General features: G+C 57.7%; 3 protein-coding genes and 1 long non-coding RNA gene across 7 annotated transcripts; 1 reads left to right on the forward strand and 3 right to left on the reverse strand.

The window, feature by feature from the left end:
* Nucleotides 1–1,211: 1,211 nt before the first annotated feature.
* LOC116436400 lies at nucleotides 1,212–5,317 on the reverse strand. The gene is made up of 2 exons (XR_004237003.1): nucleotides 5,243–5,317; nucleotides 1,212–1,546 (listed from the first exon to the last, which is right to left on the reverse strand). It is a non-coding gene; the product is annotated as an uncharacterized LOC116436400 (long non-coding RNA).
* Nucleotides 1,581–7,406, forward strand: LOC116436392 (SLAM family member 7-like). Of its 4 annotated transcripts, XM_032093494.1 has the most exons (6): nucleotides 1,581–1,665; nucleotides 5,256–5,549; nucleotides 5,630–5,899; nucleotides 6,104–6,130; nucleotides 6,284–6,417; nucleotides 6,708–7,406. In XM_032093494.1, the coding sequence occupies exons 1-6, from the start codon at nucleotides 1,611–1,613 to the stop codon at nucleotides 6,900–6,902; spliced, it is 975 nt and encodes a 324-aa protein (XP_031949385.1). In that variant the 5' UTR covers nucleotides 1,581–1,610; the 3' UTR covers nucleotides 6,903–7,406. The 4 variants fall into 4 exon arrangements, with proteins under 4 accessions (XP_031949385.1, XP_031949384.1, XP_031949386.1 ...); XM_032093493.1 differs by having other exon boundaries at nucleotides 6,104–6,417; XM_032093495.1 differs by lacking the exon at nucleotides 6,284–6,417 and having other exon boundaries at nucleotides 1,582–1,665.
* On the reverse strand, nucleotides 7,325–17,314 carry SLAMF1 (signaling lymphocytic activation molecule family member 1). Its single transcript, XM_032093497.1, has 8 exons — nucleotides 16,990–17,314; nucleotides 16,413–16,642; nucleotides 14,042–14,362; nucleotides 13,348–13,629; nucleotides 10,176–10,286; nucleotides 9,023–9,117; nucleotides 7,981–8,127; nucleotides 7,325–7,882 (listed from the first exon to the last, which is right to left on the reverse strand). Exons 2-8 carry the CDS (start codon nucleotides 16,462–16,464, stop codon nucleotides 7,838–7,840), a joined length of 1,053 nt encoding a protein of 350 aa, XP_031949388.1. The 5' UTR covers nucleotides 16,465–16,642; nucleotides 16,990–17,314; the 3' UTR covers nucleotides 7,325–7,837.
* Nucleotides 17,315–18,753: 1,439 nt separating this feature from the next.
* Nucleotides 18,754–23,762, reverse strand: SLAMF8 (SLAM family member 8). The gene is made up of 4 exons (XM_032093499.1): nucleotides 23,528–23,762; nucleotides 22,781–23,101; nucleotides 20,090–20,344; nucleotides 18,754–19,169 (listed from the first exon to the last, which is right to left on the reverse strand). Exons 1-4 carry the CDS (start codon nucleotides 23,586–23,588, stop codon nucleotides 19,075–19,077), a joined length of 732 nt encoding a protein of 243 aa, XP_031949390.1. The 5' UTR covers nucleotides 23,589–23,762; the 3' UTR covers nucleotides 18,754–19,074.
* Between the last annotated feature and the right edge of the window lie 620 nt (nucleotides 23,763–24,382).

The following is a 24,382-nucleotide window of genomic DNA, read 5'->3' on the forward strand; positions in this document are numbered from 1 at the left end:
ATCATCTCACGGCCCATCCTGAGATGTGTTCATCAGCAAATTTCCTGCGAGTTTAGCTTCCCCACCAGCCTTCTCCTTCCGTGGGTTTGGATGGGTCGGTCCCAGAGGTGTCCCTGAAGGGCCAGACTGAGTAACCAGGAATTCCAAGCCCGGGGAGAAGTGACAATCTCGGGGCTGGGGGCAATTCCGGGTGCCCTGGGGGCTCAGCCTGGCGGTGGCCCAGTGCTGGGACCACAGTGGGGGAGGCTCTTCCTTCACCCGGGGACCCTTCCCCGAGCGCCCCAGCCCTGATGGGATCTCGTGGATCTCACCCTCTCTTTCCCTCCTCATCGCTGCTGCCTCGGATCTCCCCTGGGCAGCCTCAGTTCGCGATTTCAGGGAGCATTCGGAGCCCTTTGGGATCTTTCCCCTCGATTTTGGCAGCTCCACGGGGTTCGGGCTCCTTTTCCCACCCTCTCCCACCGGGATTCCAGACCACAGCTCTGCACACGCCGCAAGGATTCGGGGCCGAGCCTCGGGATGGCCGGACGGGCTGGAGGAGCCTCTTAAAAGGGTTTTTTCATGGAATCCCAGAATTCCTGACATTGTAAAATCTTTCCAGGACCATCAGTTCCAGCCTGGGACCAGTCCTGGCCACTCAGAGCAAGGTCTAGCGGTTCCTTGGACACCTCCAGGGATGGCGCCTCCAAACCAGCTCCTTTTAATGTGGAAAACCCATTTTTTCAAGGAATTCTCTCAGGGTCTCCTTGTAAATGGTGTAAATGGCTTTGCGTGCCGCATTTTCAACGTTACAAAACTCCAGTTCCTCACCCAGCTGAAAACAACCGAAAATAAGCCCAGGAAGTTGAAGAGAGAAGCACGAGAGAACCTTCCCCCATCTCACCTCAGAGTTGTGGTTTCAGCACCTGCTCCCTTCCCCCACCACCAGGACCTTCCAAAATTTGCTGCACCTGCCCCCAGAAAAACTCAGCCCCACCAATCCCTGCAGGGCTGGGATTTGGGATTTGGGATTCGGGATCGGGGATTCGGGATGGCTTTGAGGGAGAACGGGACACGACTTCGAAGTGTTTGGATGTGGAGTTTTGATGTGGGGTGAGGGATTTGTGCCGAGCTGCTGGGGCTGGGTGGATTCGCCTTTGAAGTGCCCGGCTCCAGGAGCCTCTGGAATAACAATTCCAGGTGCTTCCCAGTTCTCTTCCTGCCTGTTTTTAGGAATAAGCCTCGTTGTGGAATAATTTGTGTTTTCCCAACGGTTTTGGGTCCCTAGGGTGGATTAAAAGCACAGCCCTCGGTGGTTTATCGAGGGATTTGCCCACGTGCCTCCAAATCTGTCCTTGGAAATCCAATCCTTGTCTTGGATTGGGGTTGGGAAAGCTCTGGTGGCTCCGGGGATTGTCCTGAAGGGATTTGGGGCAGTGCTGGAGCTTCCCCCGCTCCTTGCCCAGACCTCCAACCCTTTCCCTTCCCCCAGAGAAACAACTCCCTGGAGTGGCTTTTGCCCACTCCTTCCCCAGTTTCGGTGCCTTTATGGTGCAAGCGACTCCTCCTGTGGCAATAAAAAGGAAGGAAGAGGTTTCAGGAGGGGCCGGGAGGGGGATGGGCACAGCAGGATGGGGCCGAGCGGCTTTTGGGAGCTCTGCCTCGCCCTGCTCTGCTCTGGGGCCGGTGAGTGGGGCTGGGGGAGCCTCGGGGTGTGGGGCTGGAGCGAGGAGGAGGAGGAGGAGGAGGCTGAAGGCAGCGGGTGAGGTCGGCCGGCAGCAGGACAGGGCGTTCCCTGGTGGCAAGGCTGGGGTTGTGGCTCGGCTGGAGCTCGGGCAGAGGTTGCCCCACCTCTGCCACTTTCTCAGCTGCCCCCAGCCTTGCTGGGCTTCCTCCCCGGGCACTGAGCCTCCATCCCACCTCCATCCCACCTCCATCCCACCTCCATCCCACCCTCATCCCACCCTCATCCCAACCTCATCCCACCCTCATCCCACCCTCATCCCACCCTCATCCCACCCTCATCCCACCCTCATCCCACCCTCATCCCAACCTCATCCCACCTCCATCCCACCCTCATCCCACCCTCATCCCACCCTCATCCCACCCTCATCCCACCTCCATCCCACCTCCATCCCACCTCCATCCCACCCTCATCCCACCCTCATCCCACCTCCATCCCACCTCCATCCCACCTCCATCCCACTCTCATCCCACCCTCATCCCACCTCCATCCCACCTCATCCCACCCTCATCCCACCCTCATCCCACCTCCATCCCACCCTCATCCCACCCTCATCCCATCTCCATCCCACCCTCATCCCACCCTCATCCCACCCTCATCCCACCTCCATCCCATCTCCATCCCACCTCCATCCCACCCTCATCCCACCCTCATCCCACCTCCATCCCACCTCCATCCCACCTCCATCCCACCTCCATCCCACCCTCATCCCACCCCCATCCCACCTCCATCCCACCTCCATCCCACCTCCATCCCACTCTCATCCCACCCTCATCCCACCTCCATCCCACCCTCATCCCACCCTCATCCCATCTCCATCCCAACTCCATCCCACCCTCATCCCACCCTCATCCCACCCTCATCCCACCTCCATCCCACCCTCATCCCACCCTCATCCCACCTCCATCCCACCCTCATCCCACCTCCATCCCACCTCCATCCCACCCTCATCCCACCTCCATCCCACCCTCATCCCACCCTCATCCCACCCTCATCCCACCCTCATCCCACCTCCACCCCCCCTCCCTCCACCCTCCATCCCACCTCCATCCCACCCTCATCCCACCTCCATCCCACCTCCATCCCACCTCCATCCACTCCATTCCCCTCCATCCCACCTCATCCCACCTCCATCCCCCCCTCATCCCACCTCATCCCACCTCCATCCCACCCTCATCCACCCTCATCCCCCCTCCATCCCACCTCCATCCCACCCTCATCCCACCTCCATCCCACCTCCATCCCACCTCCATCCCCCCCCCCTCCCACCCTCTCCCACCTCATCCCACCTCCATCCCACCCTCATCCATCCGCTGCCCATCCATCCCACCCTCATCCATCCTCCTCCCACCCTCCTCCCACCCTCATTCCACCCTCATTCCCACCTCCATCCACCCTCATCCCACTCTCCATCCACCCTCATCCCACCTCATCCCACCCTCATCCCACCCTCATCCCACCCTCATCCACCTCCATCCCACCCTCATCCCACCTCCATCCCACCCTCATCCCACCCTCATCCCACCCTCATCCCACCTCATCCCACCTCCATCCCACCTCCATCCTACCTCCATCCCACCCTCATCCCACCCTCATCCCACCCTCATCCCACCTCCATCCCACCCTCATCCCACCCTCCATCCCACCCTCATCCCACCTCCATCCCACCTCCATCCTACCTCCTCCCACCTCCATCCCACCCTCATCCCCCCTCATCCACCCTCATCCCACCTCCATCCCACCTCCATCCCACCCTCATCCCACCTCCATCCCACCTCCATCCCACCCTCATCCCACCCTCATCCCACCTCCATCCACCTCCATCCCACCTCCATCCCACCCTCATCCACCCTCATCCCACCTCCATCCACCCTCATCCCACCTCCATCCCCCTCATCCCACCCTATCCCCCCTCATCCCCCTCCATCCCACCTCCATCCCACCTCCATCCCACCCTCATCCCACCTCCATCCCACCCTCATCCCACCCTCATCCCACCCTCATCCCACCCTCATCCCACCTCCATCCCACCTCCATCCCACCCTCCATCCCACCTCCATCCCAACCTCATCCCACCCTCATCCCACCTCCATCCCACCTCCATCCCACCTCCATTCCACCTCCATCCCACCCTCATCCCACCTCCATCCCACCCTCATCCCACCTCCATCCCACCTCCATCCCACCCTCATCCCACCCTCATCCCACCTCCATCCCACCTCCATCCCACCCTCATCCCACCTCCATCCCACCTCCATCCCACCTCCATCCCACCGTCATCCCACCCTCATCCCACCTCCATCCCACCTCCATCCCACCCTCATCCCACCCTCATCCCACCCTCATCCCACCCTCATCCCACCCTCATCCCACCTCCATCCCACCTCCATCCCACCCTCATCCCACCTCCATCCCACCCTCATCCCACCCTCCATCCCACCTCCATCCCAACCTCATCCCACCCTCATCCCACCTCCATCCCACCTCCATCCCACCTCCATTCCACCTCCATCCCACCCTCATCCCACCTCCATCCCACCCTCATCCCACCTCCATCCCACCTCCATCCCACCCTCATCCCACCCTCATCCCACCTCCATCCCACCTCCATCCCACCCTCATCCCACCTCCATCCCACCTCCATCCCACCTCCATCCCACCTCCATCCCACCCTCATCCCACCTCCATCCCACCTCCATCCCACCCTCATCCCACCCTCATCCCACCTCCATCCCACCTCCATCCCACCCTCATCCCACCTCCATCCCACCTCCATCCCACCTCCATCCCACCTCCATCCCACCCTCATCCCACCCTCATCCCACCTCCATCCCACCCTCATCCCACCTCCATCCCAACCTCATCCCACCCTCATCCCACCCTCATCCCACCTCCATCCCACCTCCATCCTACCTCCATCCCACCCTCATCCCACCCTCATCCCACCCTCATCCCACCCTCATCCCACCTCCATCCCACCCTCATCCCACCTCCATCCCACCCTCATCCCACCTCCATCCCACCTCCATCCTACCTCCATCCCACCTCCATCCCACCCTCATCCCACCCTCATCCCACCCTCATCCCACCTCCATCCCACCTCCATCCCACCCTCATCCCACCTCCATCCCACCTCCATCCCACCCTCATCCCACCCTCATCCCACCTCCATCCCACCTCCATCCCACCTCCATCCCACCCTCATCCCACCCTCATCCCACCTCCATCCCACCCTCATCCCACCTCCATCCCACCCTCATCCCACCCTCATCCCACCTCCATCCCACCTCCATCCCACCGTCATCCCACCCTCATCCCACCTCCATCCCACCTCCATCCCACCCTCATCCCACCCTCATCCCACCCTCATCCCACCCTCATCCCACCCTCATCCCACCTCCATCCCACCTCCATCCCACCCTCATCCCACCTCCATCCCACCCTCATCCCACCCTCCATCCCACCTCCATCCCAACCTCATCCCACCCTCATCCCACCTCCATCCCACCTCCATCCCACCTTCTCTCCCCAGTGTGCGCCGATGGCACCAGAGAGGTGATCGGGGCTGTGGGCGCGTCCGTCACTTTCCCCATCCAACCCCCGGCTGGATGTGCGGTGTTCTGGACCTTTGGGAACGATCCCATAGCGAGCGTGGTACCCAAGGATCCCCCTGAGGTCCTGTTTTCAGAAAAAAAATACAAAAAGTGCTTCACTTTCCCCGAGAACGGCCGCGCACTCGGCATCTCCCAGCTGAGCTTGGAGGACGCCGGGATCTACTCGGTAAAGATCGATGGGAAAACCTCCACGTTCACCCTACGCGTGTACGGTAGGTGCTTCTAGCGCTGCTTTTGGGGTTTGTTCTGCTCAAAGGGGTTTCCTGACACTCTCGTCTGCCCCTGTCCCCAGGGGAGCTGGCAGAGCCCACGGTGACCTGCGAGGACCGGAACTGCTCGGCCGGGAGCTGCCACTTCTCCCTGCGCTGCTCCGTGCCCGGCACCGGCCTCGGGAGCATCTCCTACCTCTGGAGCAAGGGGGAACAGCCGTGGGATGAGGGGCCCACGGTGCTGGTGGTGAATGAATCATCCTGGAACGAGCCGGAGTCACTGACGTGCACGGCACGGAACCCTGTCAGCAGCCGGAACATCACCGTGGTGGCACCTGGTGGCCTCTGCGAAGGTGAGAGCTGTGGGAAGGTTTGGGATTGGGATGGGGTGGGATGGGATTGGGATTGGGATTGGGATTGGGATGGGATTGGGATGGGATTGGGATGGGGTGGGATGGGCTGATCCCACTCTCCGGGGCTCCAGCTTTTCCCCGGAGCGGTGGCTCGGGATGCAGAGGGAAGCGCTGACCTCTCTCCCCGTTCTCTCCCCTCGCCAGAAAACGCCACGCACCCTCCCGGCCCCGGTGAGCTGCCACCCCCTGTCCATGTCCAGCCGCGCTCCCGAGCGTCCCCAGGCATCCCCGTGTGCCCGGGGCAGCTTTTCCATGTGTGGCCGGGGAGGGGGATTGGGGAGCCTGAGCCCAGCACCCTCCAGCTCCTCCCAAAACCCTTTCCAGGGAATGTTGGGGCTCTCCGGGCAGTGCCCTCAGCACCCCCGGGCTGGCTCTGTCCCCTGGGGGATTTCGGGAGGGCAGGAGTCCCCCAGAGTTTGGGATGGGAGCACCGAGTCCATCCGTGCCCCAGAGCCAAGGTGGGTGTGGGCATGTGGGTTCCTCACGGGCTTTGCTCCCCAAAAAGTCCCCCGAGGTCCCTGGAGGGCAAAGAGGCATCGGCCAAGGGCCGTGCCCGGGAGGGGCTGGGCCGGGATTCTCTGGGTGCTGCTTCCACAAAGCCGCTCGTCCTCGGGCAGCCCTGGCTTGGAGCGAGTTCTCCTGGAATGAGGGATCAGGGAGGGATTTGGGGCCGGGTTCCCTCTGTCCCCATGCCAGGAAGAGCCAGGTTTATTTTGGGATGTGATCCATGGACTTCTTCTCTCTCCAGAGCCGCACCCCGGCAGCCTGGGCAGGGTCGTGGCCGTGGCCGTGGCCGAAGCCGCGGTGCTTTCCTCGATTTTCCTCCTGTTCCACTGCAGAGGCCAACGAGGAGCTCGACTCAGCAGCTCAGGGGGTTAATCCTGGGCTGTTCCAGGGTGATGGAATTTGGGGCTTTCCCACCATTTTCGAGGCACAAGAATGAGCCTGACCTGCCCTTCCCCGGGCAAATATTTTGGTTCCTCTTCCCCCAAATCCAGGCCCAGCCTGGGAAGTTCCCCCAGAATCCCATCCCAAAACGTTTTATTCCCAATTTATTTTCCTTCCCCTCCGTCACAATCCACGGGCTCGGAGCTGCGGACACCTGAGACGTTTTGGGGTTATAAAATCGCCAAAATTGGGGCAGGGTTGGATTGCTCAGCCCTGGCCCCTCAGCATTCCCACACTGGATATTCCCGCAGGGAATCGGGGCAGGGGGTGGCCAGGCCCCCTCTCAGCCCTAAATTCAGCTTTAATTCCACCAGGGACAACCTCACCTGTTCCCATAAAATCTGTGGGAAAGGATGGGAATGGGGAAGTCCGATGGGACGTGGCTTCTCCCACAGAGGGGTTGCCAAAATTCCACGCTCCTTGAGACAAAATCTGGCGGATTCGGGATTTTTCACTCATTCCAGAGCCCAAAAAATAAAACCAACTTCTCATTTTTCCACTTTGAAGTCCCCGTGGGCTCCCTTGGGGAATCAGGACCACGGGATGAGATCCTGGCATGAAATTCCACAGGGATGAGGTCCGAGTCCAAATCCGCTCCTGGACGCCTTTCCCGGGGCCGCAGGAGCGGGAATGACCCTTCCCGTCAGGATCCTCCCTCCTTCCCAGCTCCGAGGTGGATCCAGAGCCTCTCTCCCTTCTCCCACCGCTCCAGGATCCTGCTGGAATTCCTCCCCCACACCCAGGGGAGGTTCCTTGCCCATGTCCAAGCCCTTGCTTGACCATCCCACACCGCTCCGGCCACCGCGCCGGACACGCCGCCCACTCCGGAGAGTTTTTCCCCCGATTCCTCAGGGATTCCCAAGGGATCCCCAAGGGATTCCCCAGGGATCAGCGGGAGAATCCGGCCAGGAACGCAGATCCCAGAGAAGCTCAGGCCACGGGAAGAGTCACGCTGGCGTAAACCGTCGTGGGCTCCTTGGAGAGGACAAAAATGTGGGGTGGCCAAAGGGCTCAGCGAGGTGGCCTGGCCAGGCAGCGCCCCACAGGCGGGGGCTGGGGACAGTCCCCCTTACCTGGGACAGCGGGGGGTGTCCCCGCGGGGTTGGGGACCCTGCCGGGGACCGGGGGGCTCCGTCGGGGGCCGGGGGTGGCCCGGTGGCCACGGCGTAGATGGTGGTGCAGGAGGAGGAGGCGGCGATGGGGACGGTCCCTTTGGGCTTCTGAGGGAGGGGACAAAGGGTGGGCAACGAGCCCGGGGTCCCCACGGGGCCAGCCCGGCCCTGCCGCCACCTTTTCCTGCCCGGTTTGGGCCCAGCGGGGCTTGGAAAAGGGGCAAAACCCCGGAGTTTGTCCCCAAAGACACCGCGGGACGTTGAGGGCTCGGCAAGTTGTGTCACGCGGCCTTATTCCCAGAGATTCCCAAATTCCCGGGGACCAGGGGCGGCAGGGGTGGGTGGCCGCCCCACAATGTCACCCTCTCCCTTTTTCCCCCCTTGCTCCCCTTGCTTTTTTCCCCCCTTTATCCCTTTTTTCTCTTTTTCCCCTTTTTTCCCCGTTTTTTTGCCCCTTTTTCCCTCTTTTTCCCCTTTTTTCCCCTTTTTCCCCCTTTTCCCCCTTTTCTCCTTTTAGCATATTTTTTTCCTCCTTTCTTCCCCCTTTTTCACCTTTTTCACCTTGTTCCTCCTTTACACCTTTTCCCCTTTTTCACCTTTTCCCCTTCTTCCCCTTTTCCCTCTTTTTCCACCGTTTTCCCTTTTCCCTCTTTTTCCCCCTTTTCCCCCATTTTTCCCTTCTTTCCCTCTTTTCCCCCTTTTCCCTTTTCCCTCTTTTTCCACCGTTTTCCCTTTTCCCTCTTTTTCCCCCTTTTCCCCCATTTTTCCCTTCTTTCCCTCTTTTCCCCCTTTTTCCCCCTTTTCCCCCATTTTTCCCTTCTTTCCCTCTTTTCCCCCTTTTTCCCCCTTTTCCCCCATTTTTCCCTTCTTTCCCTCTTTTCCCCCTTTTTCCCCTGCACTTTCTTCTCCCTTTTCCCCCTATTTTCCCCCCTTTCTTCCCCCTTTTCCCCCTCATCCCATTTTTCCTCATTTTCCCCGTTTGTCCCCGTTTTTCCCAGCTCACCTGCACCCTCTGCACCTGGGCATAGATGGTGGGGCTGGTGCTGGCCGGAGTGACCTGGGAGTGGTCCGGGACTGGCCAGGAGGGGTTCTGGTCACCTGTGGGGAGGTCACACAATCCCGGGATCATCCAGGTTGGGAAAGAATTCCAAGGTCATCATATCTGGCCTGTGTCCGGTTGCCCCTGGACACCCAGCCCAAATCCCGGGATCCCTCGGACACCTCCAGGGATCCCTCGGACACCTCCAGGGATCCCTCGGACACCTCCAGGGATGGCCACTCCAAGCCTCCCTGGGCAGCCCCTCCCAAGGCCTGGCCGCCCTTTCCAGGAGGGATTTCCCCAAATATCCACCCTGAGCCTCCCCTGGCACAGCTTGAGGCCGTTCCCTCTTGTGCTGGCCCCGTTCCCTGCGATCAGATCCCAAATCCCCCCTGGAAGAGCCCCAAATTCCCGCTGGATCCCCCTTTTCTCCGGGATGAGCCCCCCCAGCTCCCTCAGGAATTCTCCTTTTAGGATTCACTCTCCAAGTAAGTCTGGAATGGGCTGGGAGCTGGAAGGGGATCCCAAAGATCCCAAGCCCAAAGATCCCAATCCCAGTTCCAGCCACACCCAGTCCCTCGGGGACGACCAGCTCCGTGGCCAGAGGGTTTCCGGCTCATTTGGTCATTTCTGGGAATTTGGACATTTCTGGGAATTGGTCTCCTCCCACGGAATGGGAAAAGATTCTCCTCCCTCCAGTTTTTGGGTTGGGATCATCCAATTCCCGTTGGGATAGTGGCAGATGGTTGTGGACACCCATCCCCATGGGAAAGGAATCCATTTCCATTTTTTAATTTTTCTCCTGGTTTTTAAGCCATTTTTTCCCCCCTTCTTTTTACCCTTGGAGAAAACCACATTTTTCTCCTTCCCAAGGGTCGGGATAATCCATTCCAAGGTTTTTGACCCTTTCAGGAGGAATTCTTTTCCTGGAAAGAGCGGTCAGGCCTTGGAAGGGGCGTTTGGAGGTGTCCGAGGAACCACCGGACACTGGGCGGTGCCCAGGTGGGGACTGGCCACAGGTTGGACTCGACGACCTTGGAGCTCTTTCCCAACCTCAGGGATTTTGGGAATCAGCCCTCGGGGACCCCCACCCATCCCAGGAACCCCCCAAACTCACGTTTGGCCAAGTGGGTGGCCCTGAAGGTGACGATGGCCACGAAGACGATGGCGATGACGGCACCGAGCCCCACCAGCAGCACGCAGAGCTCCGTCCTCAGCCCGGGGTCACCTGGGGCGGGAGGGGACACGCGGGGAGGTGGCCACGGGTCAGCCAGAGCCCGGGGTCACCTGGCACCCCATGGGGGTGGGTTTTGTCACCTGGCACCTGATTTGGGGTGGGTTTTGTCACCTGGCACCCCATGGGGGTGGGTTTTGTCACCTGGCACCTGATTTGGGGTGGGTTTTGTCACCTGGCACCCCATGGGGGTGGGTTTTGTCACCTGGCACCTGATTTGGGGTGGGTTTTGTCACCTGGCACCCCATGGGGGTGGGTTTTGTCACCTGGCACCTGATTTGGGGTGGGTTTTGTCACCTGGCACCCCATGGGGGTGGGTTTTGTCACCTGGCACCTGATTTGGGGTGGGTTTTGTCACCTGGCACCCCATGGGGGTGGGTTTTGTCACCTGGCACCTGATTTGGGGTGGGTTTTGTCACCTGGCACCTGATTTGGGGTGGGTTTTGTCACCTGGCACCTGATTTGGGGGTGGGTTTTTGTCACCTCTGTCCCCTAATTTTGAATCTGATGTTTGTCACCTGTCACCTGATTTTGGGTCTAAATTTTGTCACCTGTCACCTGATTTTGGGGCTGAATTTGTCACCTCTGTCCCCTAATTTTGAATCTGATGTTTGTCACCTCACCACCTGATTTTGGGGCTGAATTTCTCACCTCATCACCTGATTTTGGGGCTCTCTTCTGTCACTTCATCGTCTGAATTTGGGATGGATTTTTGTCACCTCTGTCCCCTAATTTTGAATCTGATGTTTGTCACCTCATCACCTGATTTTGGTTCTAAATTTTGTCACCTCATCACCTGATTTTGGGTCTAAATTTTGTTGCTTTGTCACCTGATTTTGGGGTTGGATTTGTCACCCCATTCCGGGGTGGGTTTTTGTCACCTCTGTCCCCTAATTTTGGGTCTGAATTTTGTCACTTCATCACCTGAATTTGGGATGGATTTTTGTCACCTCTGTCCCTTAATTTTGAATCTGATGTTTGTCACCTCATCACCTGATTTTGGGGCTGAATTTCTCACCTCATCACCTGATTTTGGGGCTCTCTTCTGTCACTTCATCGTCTGAATTTGGGATGGATTTTTGTCACCTCTGTCCCCTAATTTTGAATCTGATGTTTGTCACCTCATCACCTGATTTTTGTTCTAAATTTTGTCACCTGTCACCTGATTTTGGGGCTGAATTTGTCACCTTTGTCCCCTAATTTTGGGGCTGAATTTGTCACCTCATCACCTGATTTTGGGGCTGTTTTTTGTCACTTCATCACCTGAATTTGGGATGGATTTTTGTCACCTCTGTCCCCTAATTTTGAATCTGATGTTTGTCACCTCATCACCTGATTTTGGGTCTAAATTTGTCACTTTGTCACCTGATTTTGGGTCTAGATTTTGTCACCTGTCACCTGATTCTGGTTCTAAATTTTGTCACTTCACCACCTGATTTTGGTTCTAAATTTTGTCACCTCATCACCTGATTTTGGGGCTGAATTTTTCACCTCCATCATCTGATTTGGGGATGGATTTTTGTCACCTCTGTCACCTGATTTTGGGCTTGATCTGCGGTAGAACAGGAAACAAAGGGCCGGAAATGCCTCTCTGAGCTCTCTTTATTTGCCTTTTTTGCAGCTAAAACCCTGCTGGGGGCTGGATTTGGGGTCAGGAAAAAAAACCCCTAAAAATCTCCCCGATGGCTTTAAGGGAGGCTTGAGGGACGGAAATATTTCAAATATCCACGGAAATATCTCCAATATCCATAAAAATCTCTCGTCTAAAGGGGGATCCCATCGATCCATAGAAATATCTCGAATATCCAAATTTCTCAAATATCCAAATCTCTCAAATGCCCACCCAAATCCCTCAAATTCCCACCCAAATCCCCCCAAGGAATCTCAGGATGATCCCAGCCCCTTCCCAGTGCTCCCAGCACAGGCCCAGGAGCGACGACCCCAAACCCAACCCCAAGGAATTCCCGCTCTTCCCATGGAGTCTCCCCCTCTGGAGCCATCCCAACCCCCCCAGCCGTGTTCCCGTGTCCCCTGCTCCGAGTGACATCTCCAGAGGTCCCTGCCCACCCCACAATCCCAGGATTCTGGGATTCTGGGATTCTGGGATTCTGGGATTCCGGGGTTCTGGGGTTCCGGGATTCTGGAATTCTGGAATTCTGGGATTCTGGGATTCTGGGGTTCTGGGATTCTGGAATTCTGGGGTTCTGGGGTTCTCGGATTTTGGGATTCCAGGATTCTGGGATTCTGGGGTTCTGGGATTCTGGGGTTCTGGAATTCTGGGATTCCGGGGTTCTGGGGTTCCGGGATTCTGGAATTCTGGAATTCTGGGGTTCTGGGATTCTGGGGTTCTGGGATTCTGGGATTCCGGGGTTCTGGGATTCTCGGATTTTGAGATTCCAGGATTCTGGGGTTCTGGGGTTCTGGGATTCTGGAATTCTGGGATTCCAGGATTCTGGGATTCTGGGGTTCTGGGATTCTGGGGTTCTGGGATTCTGGGATTCTGGGGTTCTGGGGTTCTCGGATTTTGGGATTCCAGGATTCTGGGATTCTGGGGTTCTGGGATTCTGGGGTTCTGGGGTTCTGGGATTCCGGGGTTCTGGGATTCTCGGATTTTGAGATTCCAGGATTCTGGGGTTCTGGGGTTCTGGGATTCTGGAATTCTGGGATTCCAGGATTCTGGGATTCTGGGGTTCTGGGATTCTGGGGTTCTGGGATTCTGGGATTCTGGGGTTCTGGGGTTCTCGGATTTTGGGATTCCAGGATTCTGGAATTCTGGGATTCCAGGATTCTGGGGTTCTGGGGTTCTGGGATTCTGGGGTTCTGGGATTCCATGATTCTGGGATTCTGGGATTTTGGGATTCTGGGATTCTGGGATTCCGGGGTTCTGGGGTTCTGGGATTCTGGAATTCTGGGATTCCATGATTCTGGGATTCCATGATTCCAGGATTCCGGGATTCTGGGATTTTGGGATTCTGGGATTTTGGGATTCCATTATTCTGGGATTCTGGGATTCCATGATTCTGGGATTCTGGGATTTTGGGATTCCGGGACCTACCGGGCTGCTCGGAGCCGCACTGGGAAGAGTTGAAGGCCACATCCCGGCTGCTCACGGGATTCCTGGCAGTGCAGACGCATCCGAAGCTCGCGCTCCGCAGGGAATAGGAGAGGTTCAGGAAGCTGCCGTTCCCGGAGCAGATCCCCCAGGTCCCATTGTCCCGACTGTCCCAGCTGTAGGAAACCTCATCGCCCCGCTCCGAGGTGCAGAGGAGGGTGAGGGAGCAGCTGCCATTGGACAACTCCTGATGGAGGATCCGGATGCTGGGATCGGCCACCGGCTCTGGAAGAAGATGGGAATTCCAGGATTTGGTGGACATCAGGGTGGGCGTTTCCCACCCCCTTGACCACCACCTAACTCCCAAACCTGCTCCCAAAAAGCCAGGAGCATCCAGAAAAAAAGCCAGGAACATCCAGGAAAATACCAGGAAATTCCAGGAAAAGGCTGGGAATATCCAACAAAAAGCCAGGATATTCCAGCAAAAAATGCTGGGATCAGCCTCCAGCTCTGGAAAAAGGGAGAGATGGAAATTCCAGGATTTTCTGGATATCAACGAGGGCATTTTCCACCTCCTTGACCACCACCCACCTCCCAGACCTGCTCCCAAAAAGCCAGAATTGTCCAGGAAAAAGCCGGGAACATCCAGGAAAAAGCCGAGATCATCCATCACGGTGATTCCCAAAGGATTCTTTACCGAACACTTCCAGCTGGATCTGCCAGACCTCCTCCACCGACCCCTTGCTGACGCTGTACTCGTAGAGCTGCCCGTCCTCCCGGCTGGTGTTGAGGATTTCCAGGGAAAAGTCCAGCGTGTGGAAGCGCATCCGCCCCGGCTCGAACTCCGTGTAATTCCCGCCGGAAAACTTCAGCAGGAATTTCTTCCTCTGCGGCTCCTCTGTGGATCTTTTCCAGGAGGCTTCCCCGAAGTCCAGGGTGTGTTCCTGGAGTTGGCGCGGGATCCGCAGGAGCGTTGCCTTTCCCAAGGTTCCCAGCACCTTTTCCCTGGCTCCGATCCCTGGGAAGAGAGGAGGGAGAAGGGTTGAGGCTCACAGGGATCATCCCCCTCCCAATCCAGAGGAAATCCTCTGGGATCAAGGCAGGGATGATGCTGGATCCATTCTGGTGATCCACAGGATCCCCAGATCCAAGGGAGAGACCCCAAACCCAAGGGAGAGACCCCAAATCCAAGGGAGAGACCTCAGATCCAAAGAAGAGACCCCAAATCCAAAGCAGAGACCCCAAACCCAAGGGAGAGACCTCAAATCCAAGGGAGAGACCCCAAACCCAAGGGAGAGACCCCAAACACAAAGGAGAGACCTCAAACCCAAGGGAGAGACCTCAAATCCAAGGGAGAGACCCCAAACCCAAGGGAGAGACCCCAAACACAAAGGAGAGACCTCAAACCCAAGGGAGAGACCTCAAATCCAAGGGAGAGACCCCAAACCCAAGGGAGAGACCCCAAACACAAAGGAGAGACCCCAAACCCAAGGGAGAGACCCCAAATCCAAGAGGGAGAGACCCCAAACACAAAGGAGAGACCCCAAATCCAAAGCAGAGACCCCAAACCCAAAGGAGAGACCTCAAATCCAAGGGAGAGACCCCAAATCCAAGGGAGAGACCCCAAATCCAAGGGGGAGAGACCCCAAACACAAAGGAGAGACCTCAAATCCAAGGGGGAAAGACCCCAAATCCAAGGGAGAGACCCCAAATCCAAGGGCGTCTCCCCCAGCCTCGCTCCAGCAGCTCCAGGTTCTTCCAGAACTGGGGACAGAATTCCAGGTCCCTCCTGCATCCCTCAAGCTCCTCAAAATCCCAAGTTTCCGTGGGATTTTCCTCGCAGGAGCCGCAGGAGGGGTAAAAGGATTTTTCCAGGTGGAATTTCCTCCTGGAAAGGGCGGCCAGGCCTTGGAAGGGGCTCAGGGAGGGTTGGAGGTGTCCGAGGGACCCCTGGGTGCTGCTCTGGGTGACCCGGTTGGATTCTATGACCTTGGAATTCTTTCCCAGCTTCAAGAATTCCGGAATTCCGGGAAGCGCGGCCACCTGGGAGCGGGCTCGGGGATAAATCCGCCATTTTCCTCCTGGCTGAGGTGGTCCCAGGTTGTTTTTTTGGAAAAACATTTTTGAGGGGTTTCATCTCCCACACCCCCGGATTCCCGGGGGAGGATTTTCCCCCCGGAAACGCCTTTGTTGTTTTTATTCCAAGGCAATGATTCAGATTTTCCTCGATTCGGATTTTCCTCGATTCAGATTTTCCTTGATTCAGATTTTTCCTTCGTTTCTGGGCAAACAACTTTTGTTTTTGTAGGAAACTGTGGGAGGAGCAGGAGGAGGAGGAGGAGGAGGGGGAGGAGGCAAATCCAGAGCTCCCAAGAGCAGGGAAGGGTCCCCGTTGTGCCACCCCCACTTTTCCCAAAGTGTTTTTTCCATCAGTTTCACCCCGGAAAGGTAAGGAAAAAGGAAAAAACGGAAAAAGGGAAAAGGAAAAAACTGAAAAAGGGAAAAAGAAAAAGGAAGAAGGAAGAAGGAAGACGGAAGAAGGAAGAAGGAAGAAGGAAAAGGGAAAGAATCTCCCACTGGTGGATCCTGGAATTTCAGCTGGAAGCCTGGAGGGAATTTTGGCTCTCCAGACCCCCCCAAAACCAAGGATTGACCCCATTTTCATGGATTTGTCCCATGATCCTCAAGGTCATTCCAACCCAAACCATTCCGTGATTTTATTCCTTGGGAACCATCTCCCCACCCTTGGATTTGAGCCAATCCACCGGGAATCTTCCTCTGGAGGACCCCAAATCCCTCTGGCATGGAATTAGTTCCTCAGGGCTCTTAAAACCCCACTAAAATTTGCCCAAATTCTTCACTTTTCCAGCTGAATTTTTTCCATCACTTTTTACCCCTCCTCCTTCTCGGAGAGTTTTAGGGATGCTCCTCACATCCCACCCGGAGCTCCTCCACCCCAAAGTCCTAAACCCCTTCAGAGCCCGCCAAAAACCCCCAAAATCCAGGAAAATCCACCAAAAAAAAAAAAAAAAAAAAAAAACCAAAATCCAGGAGGAAAACCGACGTACCCCAAAGAGCTCCGAGGGCGAGGAGCAGCCGGAGCCAAGCGCCGGAGCCCATCCCGGGATCACGGAGCCTCCACCACTCCGGGGCTCAAACCAGGTGGTGACAGGAGGATCTTCAGCCCTGGGCCTCTCATTTCCTGTTGTTCTGCAGCTGAATGAGTCGAATCTTTGCCTTTTATTCCCTTCGGTCGGAAATTATTCAAAGCGCGAGGTTGTGCCTCGGCCCCACAGAGCTGCAGAAAGAAGCAGCAAATGGATTTCTTTTTCTGCCAGAGTCGCCTCATCCTGTGGAGGGTCCTCAAACGGCTCCGAAAAGAAGAGGAAAAATCCAGTTTTGAAGGAATTTCCGGGATTTTTCCAGCTCCGGGGAGGTGGAAGCTTCAAAGCGATCCCGCTAAAGGACGTGGGCAGCTTCTCGGCCGTGTGGGAACATCCCAAAAGCTGCTCCGTCCCCCCAAAAGCTGCTCCGCCCCACCCCCCAGGGGTGGGTAAACCCCGAATTTCCCAGGAATCTCCCAGCTTGGAGCTCCGCGGGATCCGCAGCGAGGAGGAGGAGGATGGGAGGTCCCCAAAAACTCACCTGGGAGAAGCCAGATGCTCGTTCTCGGTGAATTTGGGTGATTTTGGGATCCGATGGGGATGGGGATGGTCCTTCCTGGATGGCTGGGAATGGAGCTGGGAAAATTCAGTCGTGGATCTGCTGCTGGAAAATCTTGGGTTTAGTGGAAGAGCTTCGAAATCTGAGGTTTTTTGCCTTTTTCTTTCTCCGGATTTCGCCACTTTTTCCCAATTTTCCGAGTGCGGAGAGGGAATTCCAGAATTCCTGAGGCTGGAGAAGAGCTCCGGGATCAAAGAACCCAAGCCGTGCCTGAACCCCGCTTTGTCACCATCCAGTTGCTCCTTGGACACCTCCAGGGATGGAAACTCCAGGATTTTAACCCAAATCCAACCCCAGGGAATCCCAGGATGAGCTCACATCCCGCTGCTTCCCAGACGAGCCCAGCTCGGAGTTTTCCAAGAGGTTTTGCTGCCGGGAAATGATTTTTGAATACTAAAAAAACCCGAAACCACCCAAAAAAACCCACCCGGAACATCCTGTGAGGCTCCTCCCCCCTGCTCAGAAAGCACCTGATAAGGTAAAAAACCCAAAGCCGTCATTTCCCAAAAATCAGACGTTTACAGAAAAATACAGGATGGGGAAGGGCAGGATGAGAAAACCTGGGAAAACCAGTGGTGGTTCCTCCTGGAAACTTCTGGAATGGGCGCTTGGAAGGATTTTGGGGTGGCAAAGCCGTGTTTGGGGGGATTTGGGGATTTTTGGGGGGTATTTGGGGTATTTTGGGGGGGTTTTGGGGGTGTTTTTAGAGGCACAAATCCCACCTGGAAATCCCATGGCCAGGCAGGATTTCTCCATGGATTTCTCCATGGATCTCTCCACCAGCTCAGCTGCCTCAGGCCTCACCAGGAAGATTTTTGACCACGAAATGGTCCAGAAAAGCCAAAAAATTTTTAAAAAACCAAAAAACCAATTTTCCCCACCTGGGTTTGGCTGGCATCAGGAAGGAAAAATTAATGAAGCAGCGAAACCGTGCAGAAAAAATTCCTTTTGGGAAGAGTTTGTGGGAAAAGGAACATAAAGTGACCGGGGGAAAAAAAAACCTCTTTTAAGTGGAAATAATGATCCCCAATCCTTTCTTTTCCCCATCAGCTCAGCCTGGAATTTTCCAGCTGGAAAATCGCCTGAGATTCAGCGCCTGGATCAATATTTGTTAATTTCCAGAGGTTTTCTTGGATCTCCTGGATTTTATAAGTGGAAGAAAAACTCGAAATCTCCATATGGGAAAGGACCAAGACCCCCCCCAAAAAATATTAAATCATCAGAAAACTCAACTTTGGTGTTAAAATCCTCATCCAGGGAGCAGGAAGGATCCCGAGCCGCTCCTTAGGCAGCGTTGGAATCGCTTGGGATCTTCCAAGGTTGGAAATTTGACTCTTGGATGATTCCGGCCTGGGGAAACTTCCCCTAAAGTGGAGCTTTTTGGGATTTATGGAGGTGAAACCCCCGATTTTCCCCTGTTTTGGGCTGGGCTGGTGGAGCTGGAAGTGTTCCCAATTTTTCTTGGAGGCCGAGGGATCACCTCCATCATTCCCAAGATTTCTTCCCACCCTGCTGGATCCATGTCCCACCCTTCGGAGCCGAACCCTCCTCTGGGGGACAAAGAAAGGAATTTTGTCCCCAAAAACGGTGCTGGGGGAAAACATCTCGGAGCTTTTTCCATCATCCCCCCGATCCCTGAGCCGTGGGATGTCCCATCGCAGGGAAAAATCCAGGAAATCCCAAAAATGAGGTGCTGGGCATCAAATTTAATGTGCAAAGAATCATTTGGGAAGGCAGAGACCGACCCCAAACCCTCCCTTGGAAAGGGAAAACCATCCCAAAAAAGGGAGGATCCCCCAAAATCCCAGGGAACCCTGGGAAAGGCTCAGATTGGGTCCCCCCGCAGGCTTTGGGATGGAGGGGAGGAGGAATTCCGGGTTGAGCACGAATTGATCGATTCCAGTGATTCCATTTCCGGCATCCAGAGGATTTGGGAGCCTCATCCAGATGTTGGTCCCATCGTGGTGGCGGGCGAGGAGGTGACGGGAGCTGTCACCTGCGGTGTCCTCAGGCCATGGCGAGGAGGAGGAAGAGGAGGATGAGGTGTCCCAGGGCCACCAGGGCGCCGGGAGTGGGGCGGGAGGTGACAGACGAGGATTCACCTGGAGGCACAGGGAGACCAGGAGCTCTGGGATGGTCCCCAAACCCCTCCCCAGCCCCACGGGGCAGAGGGAAAAGGGTCCCACAACTCCTGGGATCCCCCTTGGGAGTCGGGATCTGATCGCAGGGAACGGGGCCAGCACAAGAGGGAACGGCCTCGAGCTGTGCCAGGGGAGGCTCAGGGTGGATATTTGGGAAAATCCCTCCTGGAAAGGGCGGCCAGGCGGTGGAAGGGGTTGGGTTTCCCATCGCTGGAGGTGTCCGAGGAGTCTCTGGACGTTGGTTTGGGGGTCGGGCACAGGCTGGACTCGGTGACCTTGGAATTCTTCTTCAACCTCAGGGATTTGGGGATTTGTGGATGCTGGAGGTGGGAAGGAGCTGGGGCTGGGAAATCCCGGGATGGGGACGGGGCTGGAGCAGCAGGAGAAGGGAATGGAGAGTCCTGAGGGAGCTGGGGGGGCTCATCCCAGAGAAAAGGGGGATCCAGCGGGAATTTGGGGCTCTTCCAGGGGGAATTTGGGATCTGATCGCAGGGAACGGGGCCAGCACAAGAGGGAACGGCCTCGAGCTGTGCCAGGGGAGGCTCAGGGTGGATATTTGGGAAAATCCCTCCTGGAAAGGGCAGCCAGGCCTTGGGAGGGGCTGCCCAGGGAGGGTTGGAGTGGCCATCCCTGGAGGTGTCCGAGGGATCCCTGGAGGTGTCCGAGGGATCCCTGGAGGTGTCCGAGGGATCCCTGGAGATTCCTCTGGATGACCAAGTGGGATCTGCCCCACCTTGGATCGATGCTCTGGGAGCTCTTCCCCAACCCAAATAATTCTGGGAATCGCTTTGAAAGTCCCCAGGTGCCCCCCAAAGCCACTCCAGGCACATTCCAAAGGCAAGGCCACCCCTCCCCGCAGCTCTGGGCGGCCGTGGCCGTACCTGTCCAGCTGCAGGGGTGCCGGTAGGTCAGCGAGGCGTTGTTGGAGGACACCGGGTTGCTGACCTTGCACACGTAGGTTTCGACCTCGGGGTCGAAGGAGACCCTCAGGACAGGGTCCCCCTTCATGGGGAGCTTTTGGGGTGGGATCCACTCGTAGGTGACCTCTTGGAGGGCCACGGAGCAGTTGAGGATGGCGTCGCACCGCTGGGAGTCACCGTTGGTGACGGCGCTGACGTTGGGCTTGGGGACCAGATCTGCAGGAGGACCCAGGATGTCACAAGGTCCCCACGGGGCTCTGGGACAACCCCCAGGATGTCACCACGTCCCCATGAGGCTCTGGGACAACCCCCAGGATGTCACCTCGTCCCCAACCCACCTGCGAGGCACCGGGACGAGCCTCCCATGATGCCACAAGGTCCCATGAGGTGCTGGCACAACCCCCTCAGGACATCCCAAGGTCCCCAAAACCCCTGAGGGACAATCCCTTGAGGACGTCACAACATCCCCAGTCCACCCGTGGGACACCTGGACAACCCCTCCAGGACACCACAACATCCCCAAGCCACCCGTGGGACACCTGGACAACCCCTCCAGGACACCACAACATCCCCAAGCCACCCGTGGGACACCTGGACAACCCCTCCAGGACACCACAACATCCCCAAGCCACCCGCGGGACACCTGGACAACCCCTCCAGGACACCACAACATCCCCGGTCCACCCGTGGGACACCTGGACAACCCCTCCAGGACACCACAACATCCCCAGTCCACCCGTGGGACACCTGGACAGCCCCTCCAGGACACCACAACATCCCCAGTCCACCCGTGGGACACCTGGACAACCCCTCCAGGACACCACAACATCCCCAGTCCACCCGTGGGACACCTGGACAACCCCTCCAGGACACCACAACATCTCCAGTCCACCCGTGGGACACCTGGACAACCCCTCCAGGACACCACAACATCCCCAAGCCACCCGTGGGACACCTGGACAACCCCTCCAGGACACCACAACATCCCCAGCCCACCCGTGGGACACCTGGACAACCCCTCCAGGACACCACAACATCCCCAGCCCACCCATGGGACACCTGGACAACCCCTCCAGGACACCACAACATCCCCAGCCCACCCCTGGGACACCTGGACAACCCCTCCAGGACACCACAACATCCCCAGTCCACCCGTGGGACACCTGGACAGCCCCTCCAGGACACCACAACATCCCCAGTCCACCCGTGGGACACCTGGACAACCCCTCCAGGACACCACAACATCCCCAGTCCACCCGTGGGACACCTGGACAACCCCTCCAGGACACCACAACATCTCCAAGCCACCCGTGGGACACCTGGACAACCCCTCCAGGACACCACAACATCCCCAAGCCACCCGTGGGACACCTGGACAACCCCTCCAGGACACCACAACATCCCCAGTCCACCCGTGGGACACCTGGACAACCCCTCCAGGACACCACAACATCCCCAGTCCACCCATGGGACACCTGGACAACCCCTCCAGGACACCACAACATCCCCAAGCCACCCGTGGGACACCTGGACAACCCCTCCAGGACACCACAACATCCCCAGTCCCCCTGTGGGACACCTGGACAACCCCTCCAGGACACCACAACATCCCCAAGCCACCCCTGGGACACCTGGACAACCCCTCCAGGACACCACAACATCCCCAGTCCACCCGTGGGACACCTGGACAACCCCTCCAGGACACCACAACATCCCCAGTCCACCCGTGGGACACCTGGACAACCCCTCCAGGACACCACAACATCCCCAGTCCACCCGTGGGACACCTGGACAGCCCCTCCAGGACACCACAACATCCCCAGTCCACCCGTGGGACACCTGGACAACCCCTCCAGGACACCACAACATCCCCAGTCCACCCGTGGGACACCTGGACAACCCCTCCAGGACACCACAACATCTCCAGTCCACCCGTGGGACACCTGGACAACCCCTCCAGGACACCACAACATCCCCAAGCCACCCGTGGGACACCTGGACAACCCCTCCAGGACACCACAACATCCCCAGTCCACCCATGGGACACCTGGACAACCCCTCCAGGACACCACAACATCCCCAGTCCACCCTGTGGGACACCTGGACAACCCCTCCAGGACACCACAACATCCCCAAGTCCACCCGTGGGACACCTGGACAACCCCTCCAGGACACCACAACATCTCCAAGTCCACCCGTGGGACACCTGGACAACCCCTCCAGGACACCACAACATCCCCAAGTCCACCCGTGGGACACCTGGACAACCCCTCCAGGACACCACAACATCCCCAGTCCACCCATGGGACACCTGGACAACCCCTCCAGGACACCACAACATCCCCAGTCCACCCGTGGGACACCTGGACAACCCCTCCAGGACACCACAACATCCCCAGTCCACCCGTGGGACACCTGGACAACCCCTCCAGGACACCACAACATCCCCAAGCCACCCGTGGGACACCTGGACAACCCCTCCAGGACACCACAACATCCCCAGTCCCCCTGTGGGACACCTGGACAACCCCTCCAGGACACCACAACATCCCCAGCCCACCTGTGGGACCTCTGGGACAACCTCTCAAGGACATCCCAATGTCCCCAAGCCTCTTGTGGAGCTCTGGGACAATTCCCCGTCCCCGAACTCACCGTAGACCTTCAGCAGGACCCTCTCCACGTTCTCCTTGCCCGAGTCGTCCTCCAGGTACAGCCGGTACTCGCTGCTGTCCCCGACGCGCAGGTGGCTGATTTTGAGGGTGTAGTTCTCGAAGAGCTCCAGCCGCTCCTTGAGGAGGCTCTGGGGGTACTCGGCCTTCTCCCCCCGCCTCTGGATGGCGATTTTCACCTGGTTTTTCCAGCGCCAGTGGATTTGGGAGTATTTGGAGGGATTTAGGGAGGTGTGGGAATTCAGAAATGCCACCCCACCGACAGCTCCGGTCACTTCCGAGGGTTGGGCTTCCTGTGGCCAGGCTGCCAAAAAAAATGACCAAGGATGGTGTTGCTGGGTCACATTCCCCCTTTTCCAGGTCTCGTCCCGTGTGGAATTTGGTTCCTTCCAGACACATTTAAAATGCAAAAAAGCCTCAAATATTAAAAATCAAATTCAAAGAACTCCGCTGTTCCCGGCCGCCTTCACATTTAAGAGGGGCAGCACAAGGATTTCAAAATTTCCCACCCCAAATTCCTCGGGGACGATTTTTTTTTCCCCCCCCTCTCTTCCACTTTTTGGGACCTCACCCAGAGCAGCCCTTCCCCCACAGCGCGGTGGCTCCCGTGGGGAGGGACCCGGTGGGGGACACCCTGTGGGAAGAGCCCGGTGAGAGAGCGGGGACAAGGTCGGGTCACCCCGAGGTCCCGCGCTGTCCCCAGAGCCACGACCCCAAAGCGCCGCCTCACCCAGCCCCGCAGCTCGCAGCAAGAGGAGGAAGAGAAGGTTCAACACCGGCCCCGGCGCCATCTCCTGCCCCTGCGTCGCCCCCACATTCGCGTCCAAACCGGGGCGTGGGAGCCCCACGGACCCCTCCTCGCTGGGCAGCTGCTCCCCAAGGAGTCCCGAGGCCGGAACTCCCCGGAACCCCAAAACCCAGGTCCGAGGGGGTTTTTGGGGGAAGTGGGAAGCGGCCGCGTGACGGAGGTGACGCCAACGGTTTCTCTCTTCGTTAACCGCCCAAAACCACGATGACGCCCTACAGGAGCCACGGCTGCCCCCACAGTGATGCCAGGGGTCACTTCTCCCCTTCGCAGTGGTCACCAGAGTGACCCCCAAAGCCGTCCTGATGGCCAATGGGACACTGACCCCAGGGGTCACTTCTCCCCTTCGCAGTGGTCACCAGAGTGACCCCCAAAGCCGTCCTGATGGCCAATGGGACACTGACCTCAGGGGTCACTTCTCCCCTTCGCAGTGGTCACCAGAGTGACCCCCAAAGCCGTCCTGATGGCCAGTGGGACACTGACCTCAGGGGTCACTTCTCCCCCACTTTGAGTGACCCCCAAAACCATCGCGGTGGCCAATGCGACGCTGATCCCACATCTCCTCTGTCCAGCGGGTCACCAGAGTGACCCCAAAACCATCCCACGGCCAACGGGACACTGACCCCAAGGGTTACATCTCCCCTTTCCAGGGGGTCCCCAGCGCGCAGGATTCCCGTTTTCCCACCCAGGGCTGTGTCCATGCCGAGGCCGGAGCCCGGATGTGCCACAGGGCAACCCCAGCTCGAGCAGAGGCCACCAGCACTGGGGTCTGGAGAGTCC

Source organism: Corvus moneduloides, chromosome 29 (genome assembly GCF_009650955.1).
Source record: "Corvus moneduloides isolate bCorMon1 chromosome 29, bCorMon1.pri, whole genome shotgun sequence".
In the NCBI taxonomy this organism is placed as follows: domain Eukaryota; kingdom Metazoa; phylum Chordata; class Aves; order Passeriformes; family Corvidae; genus Corvus; species Corvus moneduloides.

What these genes read in the sequence shown, in the direction of transcription:
- LOC116436392 (XM_032093493.1), top strand. Translation starts at nt 1,611, where the DNA reads ATGGGGCCGAGCGGCTTTTGGGAGCTCTGCCTCGCCCTGCTCTGCTCT. An exon ending in ACCTGGTGGCCTCTGCGAAG is followed by an intron (nt 5,900 to 6,103) that starts GTGAGAGCTGTG and finishes TCCCCTCGCCAG; the next exon opens with AAAACGCCACGCACCCTCCC. An exon ending in ATCCGTGCCCCAGAGCCAAG is followed by an intron (nt 6,418 to 6,707) that starts GTGGGTGTGGGC and finishes TTCTCTCTCCAG; the next exon opens with AGCCGCACCCCGGCAGCCTG.
- SLAMF1 (XM_032093497.1), bottom strand. Translation starts at nt 16,464, where the DNA reads ATGGGCTCCGGCGCTTGGCTCCGGCTGCTCCTCGCCCTCGGAGCTCTT. An exon ending in GTGCGGCTCCGAGCAGCCCG is followed by an intron (nt 10,287 to 13,347) that starts GTAGGTCCCGGA and finishes CTCCCGCCCCAG; the next exon opens with GTGACCCCGGGCTGAGGACG. An exon ending in GACACCCCCCGCTGTCCCAG is followed by an intron (nt 7,883 to 7,980) that starts GTAAGGGGGACT and finishes GTCCTCTCCAAG; the next exon opens with GAGCCCACGACGGTTTACGC.
- SLAMF8 (XM_032093499.1), bottom strand. Translation starts at nt 23,588, where the DNA reads ATGGCGCCGGGGCCGGTGTTGAACCTTCTCTTCCTCCTCTTGCTGCGA. An exon ending in GCTGCGAGCTGCGGGGCTGG is followed by an intron (nt 23,102 to 23,527) that starts GTGAGGCGGCGC and finishes TTTTTTTGGCAG; the next exon opens with CCTGGCCACAGGAAGCCCAA. An exon ending in GGTCCTGCTGAAGGTCTACG is followed by an intron (nt 20,345 to 22,780) that starts GTGAGTTCGGGG and finishes GTCCTCCTGCAG; the next exon opens with ATCTGGTCCCCAAGCCCAAC.